The 21,711-nt window shown below is 46.6% G+C and overlaps 2 protein-coding genes across 5 annotated transcripts in view; one reads left to right on the forward strand and one right to left on the reverse strand.

Annotated features, from left to right (window-relative positions):
* The first annotated feature begins 558 nt into the window (after positions 1-558).
* TTPAL (alpha tocopherol transfer protein like) lies at positions 559-19,323 on the forward strand. Of its 4 annotated transcripts, XM_063601058.1 has the most exons (6): positions 559-676; positions 3,297-3,321; positions 4,667-5,126; positions 9,031-9,224; positions 11,284-11,394; positions 13,986-19,323. In XM_063601058.1, exons 3-6 carry the CDS (start codon positions 4,682-4,684, stop codon positions 14,262-14,264), a joined length of 1,029 nt encoding a protein of 342 aa, XP_063457128.1. In that variant the 5' UTR covers positions 559-676; positions 3,297-3,321; positions 4,667-4,681; the 3' UTR covers positions 14,265-19,323. The 4 variants fall into 4 exon arrangements, with proteins under 4 accessions (XP_063457128.1, XP_034803273.1, XP_003825978.1 ...); XM_034947382.3 differs by lacking the exon at positions 3,297-3,321 and having other exon boundaries at positions 4,650-5,126; XM_003825930.4 differs by lacking the exon at positions 3,297-3,321.
* SERINC3 (serine incorporator 3) overlaps positions 17,412-21,711 on the reverse strand; it is a 29,559-nt gene continuing 25,259 nt past the window's right edge. Inside the window, exon 11 of the mRNA XM_063601056.1 lies at positions 17,412-21,078. The gene's annotated coding sequence lies outside the window, so the exon portion shown is untranslated. The remainder of the gene's footprint in view (positions 21,079-21,711) is intronic.

Raw genomic sequence — 21,711 nt, forward strand, 5'->3', positions numbered from 1 at the left:
AACGTAATGAACCCCAAAGCAGGAAAAAAGTAATTATTGAATCAGGCTCCAGAGCAAGAATCAGGTTTCAGGTAAGGAAACGGAAGCACAAGAAGGAATGGGGACTTGCTCCAGGTCACTCAGTTAATGACAGACAGATGTCCCCTGGTTTGGAGTCTCCCCTTTTGGAGCAGCTAGTCCTGATAGCAGCCATAGTGGGGGGAAGTCTAGAATGCTAATCCTGAGGTCCGGGTTTGAAGCCCTTTACTGCCTTGATTGCCAGTTTCCCTTTCCTGAAATAGGGGAATTGCATAAATATGAGGAGTTAATGAGATCATGGATGTTAAACAACAGGTACATGTTAGCATGTTCTTGGAAAATGGCAGCTTCTTTCCTTCCTTCTCTGAGCCTCAGTTTCCCCATCTATAAGCCGGGTTTGACAAGCGGCTGGTGCCCCAGCTCCTCCCAGCTACTCCAGGTCCGCAGCTCGGAGTTCAGTGGGGACTGAACACCAACGCCGCGGGGAGGCGTCGCACATGCGCGCTCCTAGGTGGAGCCCCGCCTCCCACGCCCTGGATCGTCACTTCCGGCGCGAGGGGCCGGGCAGGCCGGGCAGGGAGTGCGGGTCGGTTCTGCGTGCGCTGCCGGACGAGGCTCCCGCCGCCGATTGACCCGCGCTCCGCCCGTAGTCGGGCCGGTGAGTGCCCGCGAGCCCATCCGTGTGCCCTGGGAGCTGAGGAGAGGGACCCCTGAGAGGGAAGGATAACCGGAAGTGGGGACCAGAGGAGCGAGAGACCCCAGGAAATGGGGACACCTGGGGAGGGGGTGACAGCCGGAAGTGGGGGCCTCGGAAGGTTGTCCACGGGATATGGGGTCTCGGGGGCTCTAGGAGAGATGGCTTCCTGACCTCTCCTTGTTGAGAGGAAGGGGTGGAAAGGAAAGTGATGCTCCAGAAAGGATGGGCTCCAGGTGGGGGAGATCTTTGGCTTCACCGTTACCAATGGTGTCTGCATCTCACTCATATGTCCGCCTGTCAGCTCATTCACCAGCCTGTGACTGAGTCCTGCTGAGCGCTCGGCACTGCTGAGTCCCTGGAGAGTCAACATGAAGCTCCAGGTGGAGGGTACAGATTAGAAGCCCAGGGTGGGGCTAGACGCATCCTTGCTCTGCCTCACCGGGTGTGCCCCCTTGGGCGAATCGCTTAACCTATATCCTCCGCTGATGTGTACAGACCACTGCCATGTGCCCGGCACTGGGGGTGGCAGTGGACATGGCAGACAAGCCCTCTGCCCTGGTGGAACTTAGATTCTAGGGGACAGTCCTTTTTGTCCTCCTTTGTAAAATGGCAACAGTAATAGCGCTCTCACCAAATAACGTGAAGATTAAATGAGGAAATGGGTAAAGGGCTTAGCAATGCTTGATACATGGTAAAGTGCTCAAGTATGCATTCTCTTCATTCCACTATAATGTAAGCTTTATTAGGCAAGGAATTGTATTGTTTGCGTCTGTGTTCCCAGTGCCTGTGAGCACAGTGCCTGACATATATGGTAGGTGATCGGTAATTATTTGATAAATGAGTGCGTGGTGAAACTGACTCTAGATAAATGCCCATAGCATTGGACTGTAATTTCTAAAAAAGAAATAGGAACCCAGTTCTGTGGAAAACTGGAGGGAATCACCCTCAGGGAGTTTGGGAAGGATTCACTGAGGTGGTGACATGGCAGCTGAGCCTGAGCTGTCAAGTTAGGAACAAATTAGAAGAGGAAATTCCAGGCAGAGTGTATCAGAAGTGCACGAGTTATTCCAAGGATGATGGGCTATTAGTTTGTTTTGACTGGCATTTAATGTGCATCAAGGTGGGGTGCGATGGAAAATGAGGCTGGAGAGGGGCTTTGAGGTGAGGCTTGTACCTTGTGAACACTGATGTTTGATGGGATTGCAGGCATCTCTTGGTTACTTCCATAGAAACAAAGCCATAGTTGTTCCATTCCTCACTTAGCATACCTGTGCCAACCAGACTAAAGTCATTCAACAAATATTTATGGAGTGCAGATTATGTGTCTAACACCATGTTAGACGCTGGGTTTCAGGTGATGAACAAGACAAATTTGGATGTTGCTCACAAATTGCCAACAGACAATTGCAATAGGGTGGGAGAAGTGCGGGGGAGGCACCTAACCTGGCTGGGGGTCAGTGAAGGCTACCTACTCCAGGCCACCAGCATCTCTCAGCTGGATTATTGCAATAGCCTCTAAATGGTCTGCTTCAGTCCTCACTCCCTTAGAGTCCATTCTCAAGACAGCAGATTGGTCCTTTTAAAATATATTTTTATTTATTTATCTATCTATTTATTTATTTATTTATCTGAGATAGAGTCTCGCCCTGTCGCCCAAGCTGGAGTGCAGTGACATGATCTCGGCTCACTGCAACCTCCGCTTCCTGGTTTCAAGCGATTATCCTGCTTCAACCTCCCAAGTAGCTGGCACTACAGGCCCGCACCACCATGCCTGGCTAATTTTTGTATTTTTAGTAGAGACAGGGTTTCACCATTTTGGCCAGGCTGGTCTCGAACTCCTGACCTCAGGTGATCCATCCACTTCAGCCTACCAAAGTGTTGGGATTACAGGCGTGAGCCACCACACACAGCCCAAGAAAAAATTTAAAAAGTAGCCAGGTGTGGTGTGTGCCTATAGTCCCAGCTACCTGGGAGGCTAAGGCAGGAGGATTGCTTGAACTTGGGAGTTCGAGGTTGCAGAGAGCTATGATTGCGCCACTGCACTTCAGCCTGGGTGACAGAGCAAGACCCTGTCTCTCTCTCAAACAAAAAAGTGCATGAGTTCGGGTCCTCTAAGAAGCAGACACTAGGATGAGGTTAGACGTGCTAGAAATGTAGAGGCAACCCTTGCAAAGGACAGCACCTGGGAAGGGAGCTGGAGAAGTCAGGAAGAGCCACTGGCAGTGATGCAGATCAGCTCCTGTGAAGGAGGTTTGGGCAGCAAGTCTCTGACTGCAGGGCAGTCCCAACAAAGGTTTGGCCAGGCCCTCAAGCAAACGCTGCCTGTTAGAGGAGCCCTATGTCTCACTAAATCATTGGCTAGGAGCAGTGAGGCCACAGAAGGGCTGTGGAAAGTTCTGGCTTCCCCTGGATAGTGGATCTAGAGGGACAGCCACTGGGGCCCTTTATCAATTACGTTTTCCCAGCAGATCTGACCGGCACATATTCCCGACTGCCACGATAAGTTACATGGGTATGTAGTAAAAAATTCAAACAGTATAGTAAAAATCCTCTTTCTCATCTTAAATCTTCACTTGTCTAGTTCTGTTCCCAAGAGATAACCATTGGTAAGTTTCTTATATCTCCTTCCAGAAGTTTTGTGTGCATTCATAAGTGTATGTGTATAGTTTAAAAACGTGATTTTCTGTACACTATTCTGCAACTTGCTTTTTTAATATGTCAATTCATAAAGATCTGCCTACTTTTCGTTTTTTTTGTTTGTTTGTTTGTTTGTTTTGAGAGGGAGTCTTGCTCTGTCACCCAGGTGGGAGTGCAGTCATGATCTCGGCTCATTGCAAGCTCTGCCTCCCGGGTTCACGCCATTCTCCTGCCTCAGCCTCCCTAGTAGCTGGGACTACAGGCACCTGCCACCACGCCCGGCTAATTTTTTGTATTTTTAGTAGAGATGGGGTTTCACCGTGTTAGCGAGGATGGTCTCGATCGCCTGACCTCATGAGTCGCCTGCCTCGGCCTCCCAAAATGCTGGGATTACAGTCGTGAGCCACCACGCCCGGCCCCCTAATTCCTTTTCATGACTGACTAGTACCCCATTAATATGGTAATATTACTTAACCAGTCTCCCCTGATAGGCAGTTAAGATGTTTCCAATCTTTTGTCATTATAATCAATACTTGTGAAGGCCATGTGCATATTTTGCATATATATACAAGTATATGTCCTAGAAATGGAATTGCTGACCCAAAGGGCATGTAGGTTTACATTCTGAAGATATTGACAAATGCCCTCCAAAGAGGCTGTCAATTTATACTCCCAGCAGCAGCAAGCATATTAGAGTACGTTTATTTTTGCCAATCTGAATCTGAGTTGTTGTTTTTTTTTCTTTTTTTTTTTTGAGACAGATTCTTGCTGTGGCTGGAGTGCAGCAGTGCGATCTCGGCTCACTGCAACCTCCACGTCCCGGGTTCAAGCAATTATCCTGCCTTAGTCTCCCAAGTAGCTGAGATTACAGGCACTCACCACACCTACCTAATTTTTGTATTTTTAGTAGAGATGGGGTTTCACCATGTTGGCCAGGCTGGTCAGGTGATCCGCCTGCCCCAACCTCCCAAAGTGCTGGGATTACAGCACATACATTACAGTTGTTTTAATTCACATTTATTTAATGATGAATAAGGTCGAGCACCTATTAATACATTTATAAGGAAGGCCCTGGTGTTTATTAGGGAGTGTATAGTCTGCTGTAGCTGCTGCCTGCCTCCCTGGGGACTAACGGCAGCCGGCCTGGGGTCAGACTTGCGTGTATGGTTTAGATCCAGTTCATTGCCCCCAGTTGAGAAACACTGCCCTGAGGTTACTCGGTTTTTACAGAAGTGTTCCTGTCCCCTACACTGTACTGCCCTAGGATTTGAAATAAGCACTTGTTAACTTTGCTTAGGGCTTCTCTGTTGGCAGGGACCTTGGTAGCTAATGTCCGAAGAAAGTGACTCTCTGAGAACCAGCCCTTCTGTGGCCTCACTCTCTGAAAATGAGCTGCCACCACCACCTGAGCCTCCGGGCTATGTGTGCTCACTGACAGAAGACCTGGTCACCAAAGCCCGGGAAGAGCTGCAGGAAAAGCCGGAATGGAGACTTCGAGATGTGCAGGCCCTTCGTGACATGGTGCGGAAGGAGTACCCGAACCTGAGCACATCCCTCGACGATGCCTTCCTGCTGCGCTTCCTCCGAGCCCGCAAGTTTGATTACGACCGGGCCCTCCAGCTCCTTGTCAACTACCACAGCTGTAGAAGAAGCTGGCCCGAAGTCTTCAATAACTTGAAGCCATCAGCCTTAAAAGATGTCCTTGCTTCCGGGTTCCTCACCGTGCTGCCCCACACTGACCCCAGGGGCTGCCATGTCGTCTGCATCCGCCCAGGTATCTCCCTAGACTGTTGTGGGGTGTGTGTGTCCAGTCCTTCTGCAGTGTGTCCATTCAGCACCCTGTCCTCCTTTCCAGGTCCCTTTTTTACCCCTCCTTTGTTATAGTCAAGGCTCTTTTGATTGCAGATAACACAAACCTACTCAAACCAACTTCAGAAAAAAGGGAGGATTTAGTCGAAGGAGACAGGAGTCCCTCCCAGAACCAGAGAGCTGAAGGCGTGGCAGCTCTTACTAGGGCCTAGAACCAAGAACCAGAATGCCACCAGGAGCCAAGACAGCCGTTCTCCGTCTCTGCCTGACAGTCTGTGTGTCCTTCAGCCACACATTTCTGCCTTTTGCATATCTTCTTCACACTTTTTCTGTGTATGGCTGTCCCGCTCCTGTGCACCTAGTTAAATCTGGCACCCTCTCAGCTCTCAGGTTTGCCTGACCACCAAATTAAGTTCCTCAATGCAGATTCCCAGTTTCTAGTGGGGAGCATCTGGTGGGGCCTAAGAATCTGCCCCTGGCCATAGGATACAAGCATGACTGCCAGGGCCCTCTCTGAGCCCTCTTTGTGAATAGGTTGAGGTACAGGTATCAGTGCAAGGGTGCAGACTGGGCAGACACCTGGAAAGGTGCCTCCTCTGTGCCTCCTCCAACCTTTCCTTCCTTTCCTCTATTTTGTGAAGCCACTGACAGGATTCACTTTGGATTTGTTTTTTGATCTTAGCATTTCATGGCAGTGATGAGGATACCTTACATTTCTTTGTCATGGTGGTTTATGAATGGGGGCTCTCTGCCACTAAAAGAGCATTTAGAAATACTCCCCTGCCAGGTGCAGCAGCTCATACCTGTAATCCCCGCACTTTGGGAGGGTGAGGGAGAAGGATTGCTTGAGGCCAGGAGTTTGAGACCAGCCTGGGCAACATAGTGAGACCTTGTCTCTACAAAAAATGAAAAAAAAAAAAATGCTCTTTGGGGAGCATTTCAACACAATGACCAGGGGCTGCCAGAATTCAAGATTTCTGATTCTTAGGCCTGTTCTCTTCCATGACACCAAAAGCGTTATAAACTTTGGAATGTTCTACTCCATTCCTAGCCTCAACATTTTCCATCAGACCAGAGCTGAGAGAAAAATGGAAAGTAAGATGCAGTGTTCTCCCCAAGTAAGCCAGGGAATGAGAACACACTAATAGCCCTCTTTTGCTCATTCATATAAACGCCCTCTTGAAGGGAAGTTTGATGGGGAGTGGACACCTCCATGCACTTTCCTCCGCCTTTACTCATTCCCCAAACTCTCTTTGGAGGCTAAACCATTCTCTTCAGACTTTACTATGTATGTACCAAGACCACTGTTAATGGCTTACCTGCCATTTTAGGTACTTGCCAAAATTAGTGGTGTTTATTTTAAAATAAGCAATGCAGTGCAGATTTTAGGGCACCAGGAGACCTAGAAACCAGTCAGCAGGTTTTTCTGCTGCTCCTCTGTACTCAACTCATAAGAATATTACAACAGTCAGATATTACAACACTGATTGCACCTTTGCTTGTGTAGTTTCAACCCTTTGCTTGGGAGATGAATTTTTTCCCCATATGTCTGGAGCAGATCTGGACCCCTTTCCACTGACCCAGCGTTTTAGGAAGAGGCATACACAGAAACGTTTCTTCTCAATTGGGTATCAGCTTTGCCTTCGTTAAAGCTCTTTTGAGACATGTGATTGAAAGGGATGATATCCAGTTACATAGAGGCAGGGTTAATTGGCAGCAACGTTAGACAGCAAGCTGGCACAATTTGGGGACAAAGATCTTTCACGAGAATTTTGCACATATCAGGTCAGGTGCGGTGGCTCATGCCTGTAATCCCAGCACTTTGAGAGGCTAAGGCAGGTGGATCATGAGGTCAGGAGTTCGAGACCAGCCTAGCCAACACAGTAAACCGCCCCCGCCTCCCCCCAACCCCCACCCCCCACCCCCCATCTCTACTGAAAATACAAAAATTAGCTGGGCATGGTGGCACATGCCTGTAATCCCAACTACCCCGGAGGCTGAGGCAGGAGAATCGCTTGAACCCAGGAGGCAGAGGTTGCAATGAGCCGAGATCACGCCACTGCACTCCAGCCTGTGTGACAGAGCGAGACTCTGTCTCAAAAAAAAAAAAAAAAAAAATTTTTTTGCACACATCACACATCCCATTGTTGGCAAATGGGAAGTTTTATCTTTTAAGAAAGAGGCACATAGATTTTGCTGGGATTTTCTTGAGAACAGTGGTTAACAGTAAAAAGTGGGCATTCTCATTTTTTCTTTCCCAAAGAGAGGAAAGAATCATTAAATACATGGGGTGTATTAAAAAAGTATCCACCTTGGAAAGAGGAGGGGAACATAGCACTATGTTCCATCCTTACGATACCCCCGTCAAGGTCGTGTATGAGTCAAGACTCAGCTTTTTTTTTGAGACAGAGTCTCGCTCTGTTGCCCAGGTTGGAGTGCAGTGGCGCGATCTCGGCTCACTGTAACCTCTGCCTCCTGGGTTCAAGTGATTCTCCTGCCTCAGCCTCCCAAGTAGCTGAGACTACAGGTGTGCACCACCATGCCCAGCTAATTTTTGTATTTTCAGTAAAGACAGGGTTTCACCATGTTGGCCAGGCTGGTCTTGAACTCCTGACCTCCAATGATCCACCCACCTTGGCCTCCCAAAGTGTTGGGATTCCAGGCGTGAGCCACCACATCTGGCCAAAACTCAGTCTTTGTGTGGCAAGTGACAGAAACCCAACTCCCATTAGCTGAAACAAACAAAAAAAACTCAGTTGCTCAGATAACTGAGGTCTAGCCATATTTCCATTCAGGGGCCCAAACTCTGGCACTGGAAAGCTGTCCCCACCACTGCTGTCCTCAACAGGGGCTTCACTCCCAGGCCAGCTCTCTTGCCTCATGGGGCCCGTGAATCTCAGACTCACCGCCTCAAAACTACAAGAGGGAAGACAGAACTCTTTCCAAAGGGCCAGGGGTCCTAGAATTGAGTCTCCTTGACTCTGCTTGACCTGGCTTGGATCACACACTGTGGCCAGAAGGATGTGCTGTCAGATTGGCCAATCAATCCCCAGTCACTTGCTCACCTCTGGAGTCAGGAGTCAAGTCAGTTCTATCCAAACTGCATGGCTAGAGTGGGAGGAGGTGGTTCCCTAAGGAAAATCAGGTTAGTGCTATGAAGATAAGGGGAAATACATGATGGCAGAAAGCACAGATGTCCATGAAGGTAGGCATTATCACCCTATTCTACTTATGAGGACATCGGGGCTCAGAGTGAGGTATTATAGTAACTTGCCCAAGGTCACATAGCTAGTAACATTCAAACCTCAGGTGTGTCTGACTTCAGAGTGCATACTTTTTTTTATATTTTTGAGACAGGGTCTCACCCTGTCACCCAGGCTGGAGTACAGTGGCATGATCACTGCAGCCTCAACCTCCTGAGCTCAAGAGATCCTCCCACCTCAGTCTCCCAAGTAGTGGGACTACAGCCACACCCCACCACACCTGGCTAGTGTTTGTATATTTTGTAGACATGGGGTTTCGCCATGTTGCCTGGGCTGGTCTTGAATTCCTGGGCTTATGCTTAATTCCTCCCACCTCGGCCTTCCAAAGTACTGGGATTACAGGCATGAGCCACTGTGCCCAGCCAGAGCTCATGCTCTTAACCTCAACACTCAATTGTATTTCCATCACAAAATGTGCTGCTGTTTGGCGTTAAGAAACCAGCTGCTGCTTATTATTCTATTTACTAACCTAAATAAGAGTCATGGCTACTAGAATATCTTTGTTTTCCATTTTGAAACAACAGTGATAGAAGGGAGATAAATCTTTGTTTGACCACTTATTTATATTAACTTCTGTAACATACTGTCAATCTCTTATCACCTTAGACAGATGGATACCGAGCAACTATCCAATTACTGAAAACATCCGAGCCATATACTTGACCTTAGAAAAACTCATTCAGTCTGAAGAAACCCAGGTGAATGGAATTGTAATTCTTGCAGACTACAAAGGAGTGAGTTTATCAAAAGCATCTCACTTTGGCCCTTTTATAGCCAAAAAGGTGATTGGCATCCTCCAGGTAAGACCCCTATCTGTCCTGCCTGTTTCATGGTGGCTCTGGCTTTCCCCAGGGCCTGTCCATTTACTGTGGGTCTCACATGATACACAAACTGCACATCCCACACCTGCAATCTGAAAAACACAAAAGCATTATGGGAAGAAATTTAAAAGTCCTATTTACCACTTGTTCTCATCAGTCTCTCAAGTACTCTCTGGAGTAGGTACTTCAATAAGGCAAGAGTCCAAAAAACTAGGGAACTGCTTTTTGCCTTTTCTTGGTCTGGAAGGCAGAGGAAGAATTCTCCTAACAAACAAAACTGGCTGGGCGCGGTGGCTCACGCCTGTAATCCAATTCTTTGGGAAGCCGAGGCAGGTGGATCACTTGAGGTCAGGAGTTTGAGACCAGCCTGGCCAACATGGTAAAACCCCATCTCTACCAAAAATACAAAAATTAGCTGGGCATGGTGGTCGGCGCCTGTAATCCCAGCTACTTGGGAGGCTGAGGCAGGAAAATCATTTGAACCCGGAAGGCGGAGGTTGCAGTGAGCTGAGATGGCGCCATTGCACTCCAGCCTGGGTGAGAACAGCAAAACTCTGTCTCAGAAAACAAACAAACAAACAAAAAAACCTAAGAAATTATGCTTCTGTGTAAGGTGCTGGAGCCCCTCCTGCCCTCTGTGGACCTGAGGGATATGGTGTTCTGTTGGGCTGTATTTTGGTCAGATGCTTCACACCTCATGTTCTGTGTTTCAGAACATGAGTCACTGGGGACTGTGGTGCTCCCTCCATATCTGCACCGTGTTTAACAGCTTGCACAGTGCTTTTACAGTCATCAGGGCCTATTCAGTCCCTCAGCAAATCCTCTGAGATAGGCAAGGCAAAAACTATTTTTCCTTTTTGATAGATGGGGAGATGGAGACCTAGAGAAAATATAGCCTGTCACAGCTGTGACAGGTTTTGATTACTTGTTCATTCTGACCCACCACGTGGGGTGTTTTCCTTTGTAAACTATGGGGCACGGGTGGTATAGTAGCTCTTCTCACTGATTCCACAAATGTTTCCGCCCCTGTGGTGCACCAGGTTTATTATTTAAATAAATCAGTGCACATTTGGACATTATCAAACATTTGGATTCTGGCTTTGAGCCAACCCTGGCTTTCCTTCGCTGGCACTCCTTTTGATGCCTCCTCCTGAATACCTTGTAAATTCAAGTGTCAGGATCAAGAGTGTGGATCAGTGTTAGTACCATAAGATCATCTGGAGAGGAGAAAAAAGTAAGTTTGGGAAATGCTGTATAGCATGTCCCTTTCTTGTGAATTTCACTGTAAGAATTTACATGTTAAAGGCTCTGAACAGGACTGCAGTTAAGGAAACTCACTTGATTATGCTTAGTGGACTACGTTTCTCAAACTCATTTGCCTGCTGTGGAGCCCTGTTTTATATAACCTCTAATAGCCTGAGAAATATACTTTGGGCAACACTGATCTAGAAGGTCTGGTATTTGCCAGATCTGTCCCTGTAGACTCAGACTGTTTTCTGCTGTAAGAGCAGCAGCTCTTCATATGTTTGCCTCTTTTTTTTTTGAGATGGACTCCAGGCTGTCATCCAGGCTGGAGTACAGTGACACGATTTTGGCTCACTGCAACCTCCGCCTCCAGGGTTCAAGCAATTCTCCAGCCTCAGCCTCCTAAGTAGCTGGGATTATAGACACGTGCCACCATGCCCAGCTAATTTTTGTATTTTTAGTGGAGATGGGATTTCACCATGTTGGCCAGGCTGGTCTCGAACTCCTGACCTCAAGTGATCCGCCCACCTTGGCCTCCCAAAGTGCTGGGATTACAGGCATGAGCCACCACGCCCAGCCTCTGTTTGCCTCTCTTCTAACCCAGTTTTGGGTCCCAGGAAAGACTTTCCCTGAGGTCCGTCTTTCTAGTTAGGCCCCACGTGGACTGTCATTGAGGAGGCCATAAGGATCAGATCAGACTGATGTTGGGGCTGAAAGTGAAGATTTAACTGGGGGGAGGAAGGTGTGGAAAGATTCTCCAGATGTTCTAAACCCCTTTGCCTTTCCCACACAGGATGGTTTCCCCATTCGGATAAAAGCAGTCCATGTTGTGAATGAACCTCGAATATTTAAAGGCATTTTTGCCATCATAAAACCATTTCTAAAGGAGAAAATAGCAAACAGAGTAAGTGATGATCCTATTGACTTCAGATTTTTCTTTCCCTCCATTGATTTATTTGTGACATCTGGTACTCGTTTATTATTTTTGCCCTGGAACAACTAATTTGGAAAAGTACAGAGTTACAGATAAAATAAATGAACAGTCCCTTTTGTGAGGGGAAGATGGAAGAGTAAATGAACAAGAATTTAATATTTGCCAGTAGAGAGAGCAGAACCAGGATTTTTATCATAAGAGCCTCCCTGGGCAGTATAGCAAGACTCATCTCTAAAAAAATTTTTTAAATTAGGTGGGTGTGCCTGGGGCACAGTGGCTCACGCCTGTAATCCCAACACTTTCGGAGGCCGAGGTGGATGGATCACTTGAGGTCAGGAGTTCGAGACCAGCCTGGCCAACATGGTGAAACCCCGACTCTACTAAAAATACAAAAAATTAGCCAGGCATGGTGGCACATGCCTGTAATTGCAGCTACTTGGGAGGCTGAGGCAGGAGAATCACTTGAATCCGGGAGGCGGAGGTTGCAGTGAGCCAAGATCATGCTGCTGCACTCCAGCTTGGGCAACAGTGAGACTGTCTCAAAAAAAAAAAAAATTAGGTGGGTGTGGTGGCACATGTCTGTAGTCTCCACTACTCAGGAGGCTGAGGTGGGAGGACTGCTTGAGCTCAGGAATTCAAGGCTGCCATGGGCTTGGACAATGGGCTATGGTCTTGCCACTGTGTTCCAGCCTGGGTAACAGAGCAGAACACTGTCTCTAAAATAAATTTTTTTTAAGTTATGGCCATTAGAACTGTGGGGTTTAAAAATGCTACTTAAGCCTTTCCATTTGCCTAATATGTTGTCCCGCTGTATAGTTTGTGGAGCAATTCAAGGTTTATGAGCTATGTGAGTTTTTAGCTTACCTCTTATTTAAGAAGGGATAAATAGCACTTTGTCTTCCTTTCTGACCCAGAAGAGCCAATTCCCTCTTCAGCCTTTCCCAGTCCCACTGATTGAAATGGGATGGGTGGTATTTTTCTCCTTCCCGAGGCCTAGGAAGATCACTGCAAAGACTGGGCCCTGAATTTTACTTGCTTTTTCTTTTTTTGAGATGGAGTCTCGCTCTGTCACCCAGGCTGGAGTGCAGTGGTGCGATCTCAGCTCACTGCAACCTCTACCTCCTGGGTTCAAGCAGTTCTCCTGCCTCAGCCTCCCGAGTAGCTGGGATTACAGGCACGTGCCACCACGCACAGCTAATTTTTGTATTTTTAGTAGAGATAGGCTTTTACCATGTTGGCCAGGCTGGTCTCAAACTCCTGACCTCAGGTGATCCACCCGCCTTGGCCTCCGAAAGTGCTGGGATTACAGGCGTGAGCCACCACACTGGGCCCTTGCTTTTTCAAAGAAGTAACATATAGAGATAGAAAATCTCAAGGAGGTAAGTAACATATATAGATAGAAAATTTCAAGGTAAGGAGCTTGAAATCCAGCTCCAGATTCCTAGGCTTTTTCCCTGAAGATTTTGATTCATCAGCTCAGGGATCTGTGCTTTAAAATCCCCTTAGGAAATTCTGATGCACAGCTAGATTTGCAGACCACTAACTTAGTGGCTTCCCTGACTGTGTGTGAACCCATGTGGGTCCCTGAAGATTCTGTTTGGAACTTTCAGCAAAGCAGCCTTTGGACAGGTCTTTCTCATCTGTGAATGCGCTGATTTGGGGCCCACAATGTTCTTCGTTTGTTCCTTCATAGGTTCCTTTATTCAGAAATATCTATTGATCAACTCTATGTATAAGCATGTTCTAGATGAACAAAACAGACCAAAACCCCTGCCCCTAGGAAAATTATATTCTAAAGGGAGCCACAGTGAGTTATGTTATCTAGTATTAGAATGTGGTAAGTGCTACAGAGAAAAATAAAGCAGAGAAAAGGATAGCATGTGTGAGGTGGGAAGGGTTGCGGTATTCAACTGAGTGGTTAGAGATGGCAGCCTTGAGAAGCTGACATTTGAGCAAAGACTTAAGAAGTGAGAGAGTGAGCCATCTAGGTATCTGGGAGGCCAGCAAGGACACGACCCTGACGTGGGAGCCTGCCCGGCATGCTGGAAGAGCAGCCAGGCTGGCGCAGCTGGGTCAAGACTGGAGGGGCAGGTGGTGAGAGGAGCACTCAGAGAAGTAATGAGGCTAGATTATGATGGGCCTCAGAGTCTGAGGTGGGAGTGCTGGAAGGCTGTACATAGAGGCACGACTGTGATCTGAGTTTCACTGAAAAGAACTTAGATTGCAGAGGGACAAGAGTGGGAGCAGGGAGACCAGATAGGAGGCCACTGGAGGAATCCAGGGAGAAGTGATGTGGCTGCTGCCATTAACTGAATAGTGTGGTGGTGAGGCGGCTGGATCCTGGATATATTCTGAAGCTCCAGCCAACAGGACGTATGGTATAAGGAAAAGAGAATTAAGGATACTCCAGGCTTTCTGGGCTGAAAAAGTAAGGGTAGAGTTGCCATTAACATTTCCTTTCTTCATTCAACAGATATTTATTTGAGCACCTACCATGGAGGAGATTTCTGCATTCCTGATTAACCTAAGGACATGTGTGTTTTCATTTCATTCCCTTTTAGTTCTTCCTCCATGGGTCTGACTTGAACTCTCTCCACACAAACCTTCCAAGCAGCATCCTCCCCAAGGAGTATGGGGGCACGGCTGGGGAGCTGGACACTGCCACCTGGAACGCGGTACTGCTGGCTTCAGAAGACGATTTTGTGAAAGAGTTCTGCCAACCTGTTCCTGCCTGTGACAGCATCCTGGGCCAGACGCTGCTGCCTGAGGGCCTGACCTCAGATGCACAGTGTGACGACTCCTTGCGAGCTGTGAAGTCACAGCTGTACTCCTGCTACTAGCCCGTCCCCCAGGGTCACCATCTTTAATTCTTTTCCTTCTTTTCTTTGGAGAGGCACAAGGAGAATTTAAGGGTCCATGGATTCAGTCTTGCTCCTTGTAATTAAACTGCAGGATGAAGGAACAGCCTGAGATATGAGCGTGAGCCCATTTTGGGGTAAGCCTTTGGCTACTTGAATTACTCCATGGAAGACATGGAAAATGTCCCCACTGATTCTTAAACATTTGGAATCCCAGTCTGCAACTATTAATCTGGAGGCTATATCTGTTTTGTTTTGCTTTTTGGTTGGGGGCTGGTGATCTGGTTCTTACACATCTTGGAAGCAAGAACAATCAGGACCAAAGTCACTTTGATCCCACTTTTCCAGGAGAAAAACCACCTGTTTGGCCAGTGAGAACTACTTGTATGAAATAATTTGGCCAAACCTTCAGTGTGACCAAATGTGAGACTGGGAGTTTGTGTTTTTCACAGGAACCCTAAGTATAGACCTCTGCTGCTCATCAGGAAACTTACTGGAGATGAAGGCCCCAGCTGTTGTCACCGGGTTTGGAAAGCACCTTAACTGAATCATGTAAGCATCAGGACATAAGCAGCACTTTGTGGTCAAATGTGGAAGCCGGAGACTTCAAAGCACCTCTGGGACCCACTGGTTGAAGTTTGCAATAGAAACTTAAGTTTTCCCAAATCCATAAAGCCTTAGCCCTGGTTCTCAATAGAATCAGGGACCTAGCAGGAAATGATTTTACTCAACCTAAGATGCTGGATTCCAGGCCCGTGTAGCTATAAGAATTCTGGCCTGGATCCCAGGTGTGCAACTATGGACAAGATATGGGCCTCTACTTTCTCCTCTATAAAATGAGGCTGGATGAAATGTCAGCTAGGGCCATTTTGGCTGCTGAGGCTCTGGGATTTGGTTTAGTTACTGAATGTTAGATTTTCTGCCTAGAAAGATAACTATCTTGATACAAGTGGTTGGATCCTGTTTTTGTTTGTGGTACATGTGTCTTTCCAAGAGAGATGTGTCACCAATTAGCCCTGCCTTTAAAGAAACTATTATGTGTATTCCTGGGACTCACTGACACCAATTTTCTTTTTATAGTGATGGTTCAATTTTGAAAAGATGGCTTTTGTGAGGCCAGGTTAAGGTGACCAGGATCTTGTATGATGAATTCCTTCCATCCCTGAGACTCTGGTACTATATTGTAAACCTGGCTACAGTAGTTAATTACTTGAGATTCTTTAATTTTGGACTCTGGGCCGGGCGTGGTGGTTCATGCCTGTAATCCCAGCACTTTGGGAGGCCAAGGTGTGCGGATCACAAGGTCAGGAGTTCGAGACACGCCTGGCCAAGATGGTGAAACCCCATCTCTACTAAAAATACAAAAATTAGCTGGGCGTGGTGGTGGGCTCCTGTAGTCCCAGCTACTCGGGAGGCTGAGGCAGAAGAATCGCCTGAACCCAGAAGGCAGAAGTGGCAGTGAGCCAAGATCGCACCACTGCACTCCAGCCTGGGTGACAGAGCAAGACTCTGCCTCAAAAAAAAAAAAAAAAAAAATTTTTTTTTTTTGGTCTCTGGAAATGAACACAAGGGCAGGTTATTGCTGGGGTCACTTCTGGGCCCCCCTGCCCTCCCAGCCCCACTTGAGTTTCTCTCTCTGGTGTGGGTGAACCAGTCAGCCTGAATGTTCTGCATTTCAGCACTTTAGAACCTCCCTGTGAAGATTTTAGCCTTAGCCCAAACATCAAATTAGACGGTTCACATGATGGTTTTTGACCTATTTCCTTTCTAATGTATTCCACATGATCATGGTGTTAAATAGTGAAAAGTACTGTGTTGTGTGTGCACCTTCTCCGTGCATTTATTAGACTAACCAGTCAAGCAGACAGCTCAGTTAGGGAGAAAACAATACTCTGAAATTTGAAGGCCAGTCTGTTGTTACTAAGCTGTTTATCTCTGTTGCCTTTTTAAATGTCTGGATAAGTTGTTGGCGGAAATTAAGTTACTTAACCTCATTAATACCAATTCTAGAGAAAGTGCTTTTCACCATGGATAGTAACCCTGGATCCTCTAGGGTACTGGCTGAGCTGGAAGTGCCAAAAAGCACTCCTGGCTGCTTCTGGTTCCATCTGACGATGATGTGACCCGCACTGCTGAAAAGGCCCAAGCAGGGCAAGTGGGATGGCTGAAGGAGGGAAGGAGGGGGTTCAGAACCCACTGGCCTGGATGGGAGAACTGGGTGGAGGCTTCCCCAAGAGGGAAGACAGATAAACAAAACAAAACAAAAACTGGGTAAAGAGGAATGAATCACTCAGCCCTGATGTTTCAATTCTACACTGCATTCCTGGCCAGTCGCATTTGTTTTAATGCAGGCATGGCCACAGCTCTCCTAGAGAATTATCTCAAAGACCAGAAGGGACCTGGAGAGGCCTATTTCTTAGGTTTTTCCAGTTGGACAAGGAAGGAGTGGTTTCACTCAGCTTCTAGAAGGAGTTGGAGCCTAAGTTTATCTGCCTCCAGGAGCTGCTTGCTTTGTTTTGGCTCCGAAGAGGTATCAGATAGTTTTGACACCTCAGGAAACTTGAACCAAGCTGTGAAACCAAGACCTCCCTGCGTGAAAATCAAGGTGGTCTCCTTGTGGCTTCACCAGGGTGTTTGTGTCAGGCTGTCTCAGCAGGGTGGGGAATGACCAGCCAGGGAGCACAGTGAGCCTTACTCAGCACTGGGGAGCGCACTGGTGAGGCAAACCCATGAACCTCAAGAACTGGGAGTATGTTCCTTCAGGGAGAAGTTCTGGACCATTGCACAAACACTTGGAAATTAACTTTTCCCTAAATTCAAGGTAGTGTGGTGTCGGAAGGAAATGGGACAGTAAATTAGGAGACGCGGGCTCCACCTTTACCTTACTACGTGGCCTTTGATGAGCTGGCTTCACATCCCTGAGTGATTCTATGATAGAGATCTATACTCCAAACTTTATTCCTGGTATCTAGTTGGCTTCACTGCCACAGAGACACTGTACTCTCTCTTTTTGGAAGTTTTTTTCCTTTTTTCCCCCCTCAATTGGCTTATTTAGTAAATTTAGGTCTGAATGAATTGGTACCTAAAAGCTTCCAAATCTATACATTTCAGAATATGGGAATTTTCTTCCTCTTCTTCCCCCATATCCCAACATGGAATTCTGGAAAACTGTGCCTCTTCCCCTGTTCTGCCTTCATGAGGGAGAGACTGGATGAAATCTACAAAAACAGCCAAAAGTGCCACCCTGGCTTCATGTCTTGAATTTCTAACTTGCTCTTGGCAAAGGTCGCTTTATTTTTTAATTTTTTTCCTTGCATTTTCTTTTTTATTCTATTGCTGCTGCAAAAATTAAGGCAAAAGTAGCTTTTGATCTTTCATATTTCATCCTGGTTTCACAAGGAGTCACTTATCTTAGGAGGTCTGTAAGTCAGGTTACAAGGCCGGGAGCGGTGGCTCACACCTGTAATCCCAACACTTTGGGCAGCTGAGGTGGATGTATCACCTGAAGTCAGGAGTTTGAGACCAGCCTGGCCAACATGGTGAAACCCCGTCTCTACTAAAAATACAAAAAATTGGCTGGGCATGGTGGTGGGTGCCTGTAATCCCAGCTACTTGGGAAGCTGAGGCAGGAAAATCACTTAAACCCAGATGGCGGAGGTTGCAGTGAGCCGACATCGTGCCATTGCACTCCAGCCTGGGTGACGAGTGAAACTCCATCTCAAAAATAAAAATAAAAATTTAAAAATCAGGTTACAAAACACCATTTTTCCCGAAATAAGACAATAAGAGGCTTTTCTCTGAATTCCTTTATATTGAGCCTTTCAGAATTCTCCCTGGGTGGGCAATTTCTTTAAATAGCATTTGACTCTCAGATCAATCATGGGATTTTTTTTCATTTGGGTAGCAAACGGCTAGAATACTGCTGTGGCGATTATAATACTTTTAAAAAGTTTTACCATTTTAAAGTTGCCAACATTTAAGGTTTTCCTTTGAAGCCTCCTTTAATTTAGGGAGTAAAATGTTAGCTAAACCAATTATATACTATATACTATACACTGTATCTCCTGTCCCCATGAGAAGTGTGGCTATACCGAACAGAAACATGCCTACTGTTCAGGAAAGATGTCAGTTCTGGTAACACCTCTCTGTATTGGGATCTGTTAATTTTGTAAATCTAAATTCTTCTGCTCTTGGCCAGGTGGAGTAGCTCATGCCCAGTAATCCCAGAACTTTGGGAGGCTGAAGGGGGGCGGATCATTTGAGGTCAGGAGTTTGAGACCAGCCTGGCCAACATGGTGAAACCCCATCTCTACTAAAAAGTACAAAAATTAGCTGGGTGTGGTGGTGCGTGCCTGTAATCCCAGCTACTTGGGAGGCTGAGGCAGGAGAATCGCTTGAACCCGGGAGGCAGCGGTTGCAGTAAGCCAAGACTATGCCACTGCACTCCAGCCTGAGTGACAAAGCAATATTCTGTGTCAAATAAATAAATTCATTCTTCTGCTCTCCTGACTTAGAGAAATGGTTTGCTTAAAATGCTAGTAACAAACATCATCACAGTCAACAGGAGCTTGCTTCATGCAAAGGATCAATGTGATTTGTGGATGGAGATGATAGTGATGAAATTCCTGTTTCATGGGGCTGTTTTTCTTTTCATCTCACTGGGCAGCAGGTTTAGTGAGGCAGTGAGATGCTGCTGCTGTGGATTCTTGTAGCTATGCCTCGGCTTCTTGGCATATCAGGTAGGAACCTGTTACAAGTGAAATACTTGAAACCTCTCTGACCAAGAGCCTCTGATGGAGTGGGAGGTGAGCTAATTTTCTGACCAGCTTGGGGCACTGTTTCAGCCACTGGTCACATTCCTTGCTTCAAACTGAAATTCAGTTTGGCTTTGAGTATAGGGATACATGGTGGATTCATGTACTTCAGTGTTTGTTTTGACCAAAGTTTATTTTTCTAGTGCATTTTCTAAGTCAAAGTGGTGAAAATATGTAATTTTAGTATGCATGACTGAGTCTGAAACAATAAAAATCTCTGAAAAATGTGCGTGGGGTTCTTTTGTGATGATGACAGTTTGGATAAAGGTTCCAAGGTTCATTATTCACAGCCCGGGTAGACCGCCTCCTCTGCAGGTGAGGGAGGGAGGGGCACTGTGATAGGACAGTGCATTCTGTAGATGCGCTGGCTGCCTCCGAAGATCATACACAATTAGACTGCTGCAGTATGGAGAGGAGAATGCAGCTAGCTACACAGAGCAGTAGAGGTGATAGGCAAATTTTTACATTCTTGAGGCCCAGCTATACTTCTTGGACTGGCCTTGAGTCTTTCCAGCGATAGCCAGCCATTTCCTCAATGTGCGCATGTGGGCTGGGCACACATGTGTTAAGGACACTCATAAATAATGTATTTTAACCTTCAGCTACCCTTAATGAAGCTGCATTACTGTTCCTGTTGGCAAAATGTAGCTTGCCCAGTGACACACAACTAGCCAAATACTAAGGATGGGATTCAAACCCAGGAAGTATGACAAGCCCACTGTTTTCTCCTGATGGCTGGAGACAAATAACCAGTCCCCAGATAGAAGAGAGAAAGAAGGCAGGACTCTTTCATAGAGTAAGAAAGTACCAGAAATTGACTTTTTTCCTGGCTTCTTGAAAATACAAGCAGTGGTTGTTAACCTCTCCGAAACCCAAGTTGTAACAACATTTTATTCCAGAAGTAAGCCCAGACTCCTTGAGGGGTAACTGGAGCATGGCTTGCCCAACTCTGGTCCCAGGCCTGCTAAGCTGTTTCTATGTCCCCTGTTTATTTGGTACTCTGTGCCCCAGAGTAGACAAAAACTAGGTCCCCATGGTAGATCTGGTGACTTGATGAGTCAGGTGAGAAATACTCTTAACACAGGAGGTACACTTTTGATGATGCAACAGGTTAAGTACTTATATTGCAGCATAACCACCCCTTCAGGTCAGCCTTTCCTGAGGAAATTGTGGAACTTAAGTTCAGTCTGTTTCTCACGTATAGAAAAATGAAGCTAACTGTTAAAATCCTTTTCTCTCACAGCAGTCTTATGAGGCCCTTTTCCATGAGTCAGTATTTTCTTGATGCCCCCTGCCCCCTCCTTACACAGTACTGGTTTGGTACCCATACACTCAATGGCAATAAAGTTTCACATTATCGCATTTAAAGGGTAAGTAATAAGACCCTTTAGGGTACCACTCTTCTGGGGAAAACGTTTTTAACCTAATATTCATGCTTTTTCCTGAGTAGGTGCCAGCCACTTGGGATAGCTGACCTAGTAAAAGACATGAGTCACTGCCTTCAGGTGACTACTAACTTGTCTTTGTCAGTGATGGGTAGAGGAGCAAACACTCTGTGCCTGAGAGTAGACAAAAACTAGGTTTCCATGGTAGATCTGGTGAGTTGGTGATGAGTCATTAGTGAGCCAGATGACTCCCCTACATGTCTCTAATAAATCCTATCTCTTATATTCTTATGGGCCAAGAGACACTGAGGTCTAATTGAAAAAAAGAACTCTTAAGCCAAGCCCTGGGTTTCTCTGTTTCGCCTCTTACTGAGTAACCATAGGCAAGTCACGAACTTCTCTAAGCCTCAAACTGATACGTAAAAGGAAGGAGGGAGGGAAATAATCACCACCTTACAGGCATGTGGATACTGTCTGTTTAATGCTTGGTACACCTACCCATCTATGTGGTTTCTATTATTCTTCTTCACCTGAGAACATAGGCATGGTGTGGCTTGAGTCATCCAGCAGTAATCAGGACATCACTGAGTTGGGTGCCTAGGTAACAGGACGGACAGACCAACACAACAGGAGTAAAGAGATGAACAGCAGCTTCCATTAATAAGCATAAGCCTACTACCTGTTATCAATCTGCACAGATCAAATGTACAACTCATTATGTGAATACTCGCTTTAGCCTGAATGTGTAAAAAGAAAACAGCCAGGTGCAGTGGCTCCCGCCTGTAATCCCAACACTTTGGGAGGCTGAGGCAGGTGGATCACCTGAGGCCAGGAGTTCGAGACCAGCCTGGCCAACATGGTGAAATCCCATCTCTACTAAAAACACAAAAATTAGCCAGGTGTGGTGGCGCGCACCTGTAGTCCCAGCTACTCAGGAGACTGAGGCAGGAGAATTGCTTGAACATGGGAGGTGGAGGTTGCAGTGAGCCAAGATGGCACCACTGCACTCCAGCCTGGGCAACAGAGCAAAACTCTGTCTAAAAAAAGAAAAAAGAACCAGTTATAGATTTCTTTGTTCCTTCTCCATTCCTCACTTGGCTAGCCAAAAAGAAAAAGAACAAAACCTCTATACTGAGAACCAGGTCCATGGCTACTCTTTGGCAGGCAGTCTCTTTGATTACCAAGAGAAAGTTTTACTTCCCAACCAGATACCCCACAAGACCAACCTAG

The sequence above is a fragment of the Pan paniscus genome, chromosome 21 (assembly GCF_029289425.2).
Source record: "Pan paniscus chromosome 21, NHGRI_mPanPan1-v2.0_pri, whole genome shotgun sequence".
In the NCBI taxonomy this organism is placed as follows: domain Eukaryota; kingdom Metazoa; phylum Chordata; class Mammalia; order Primates; family Hominidae; genus Pan; species Pan paniscus.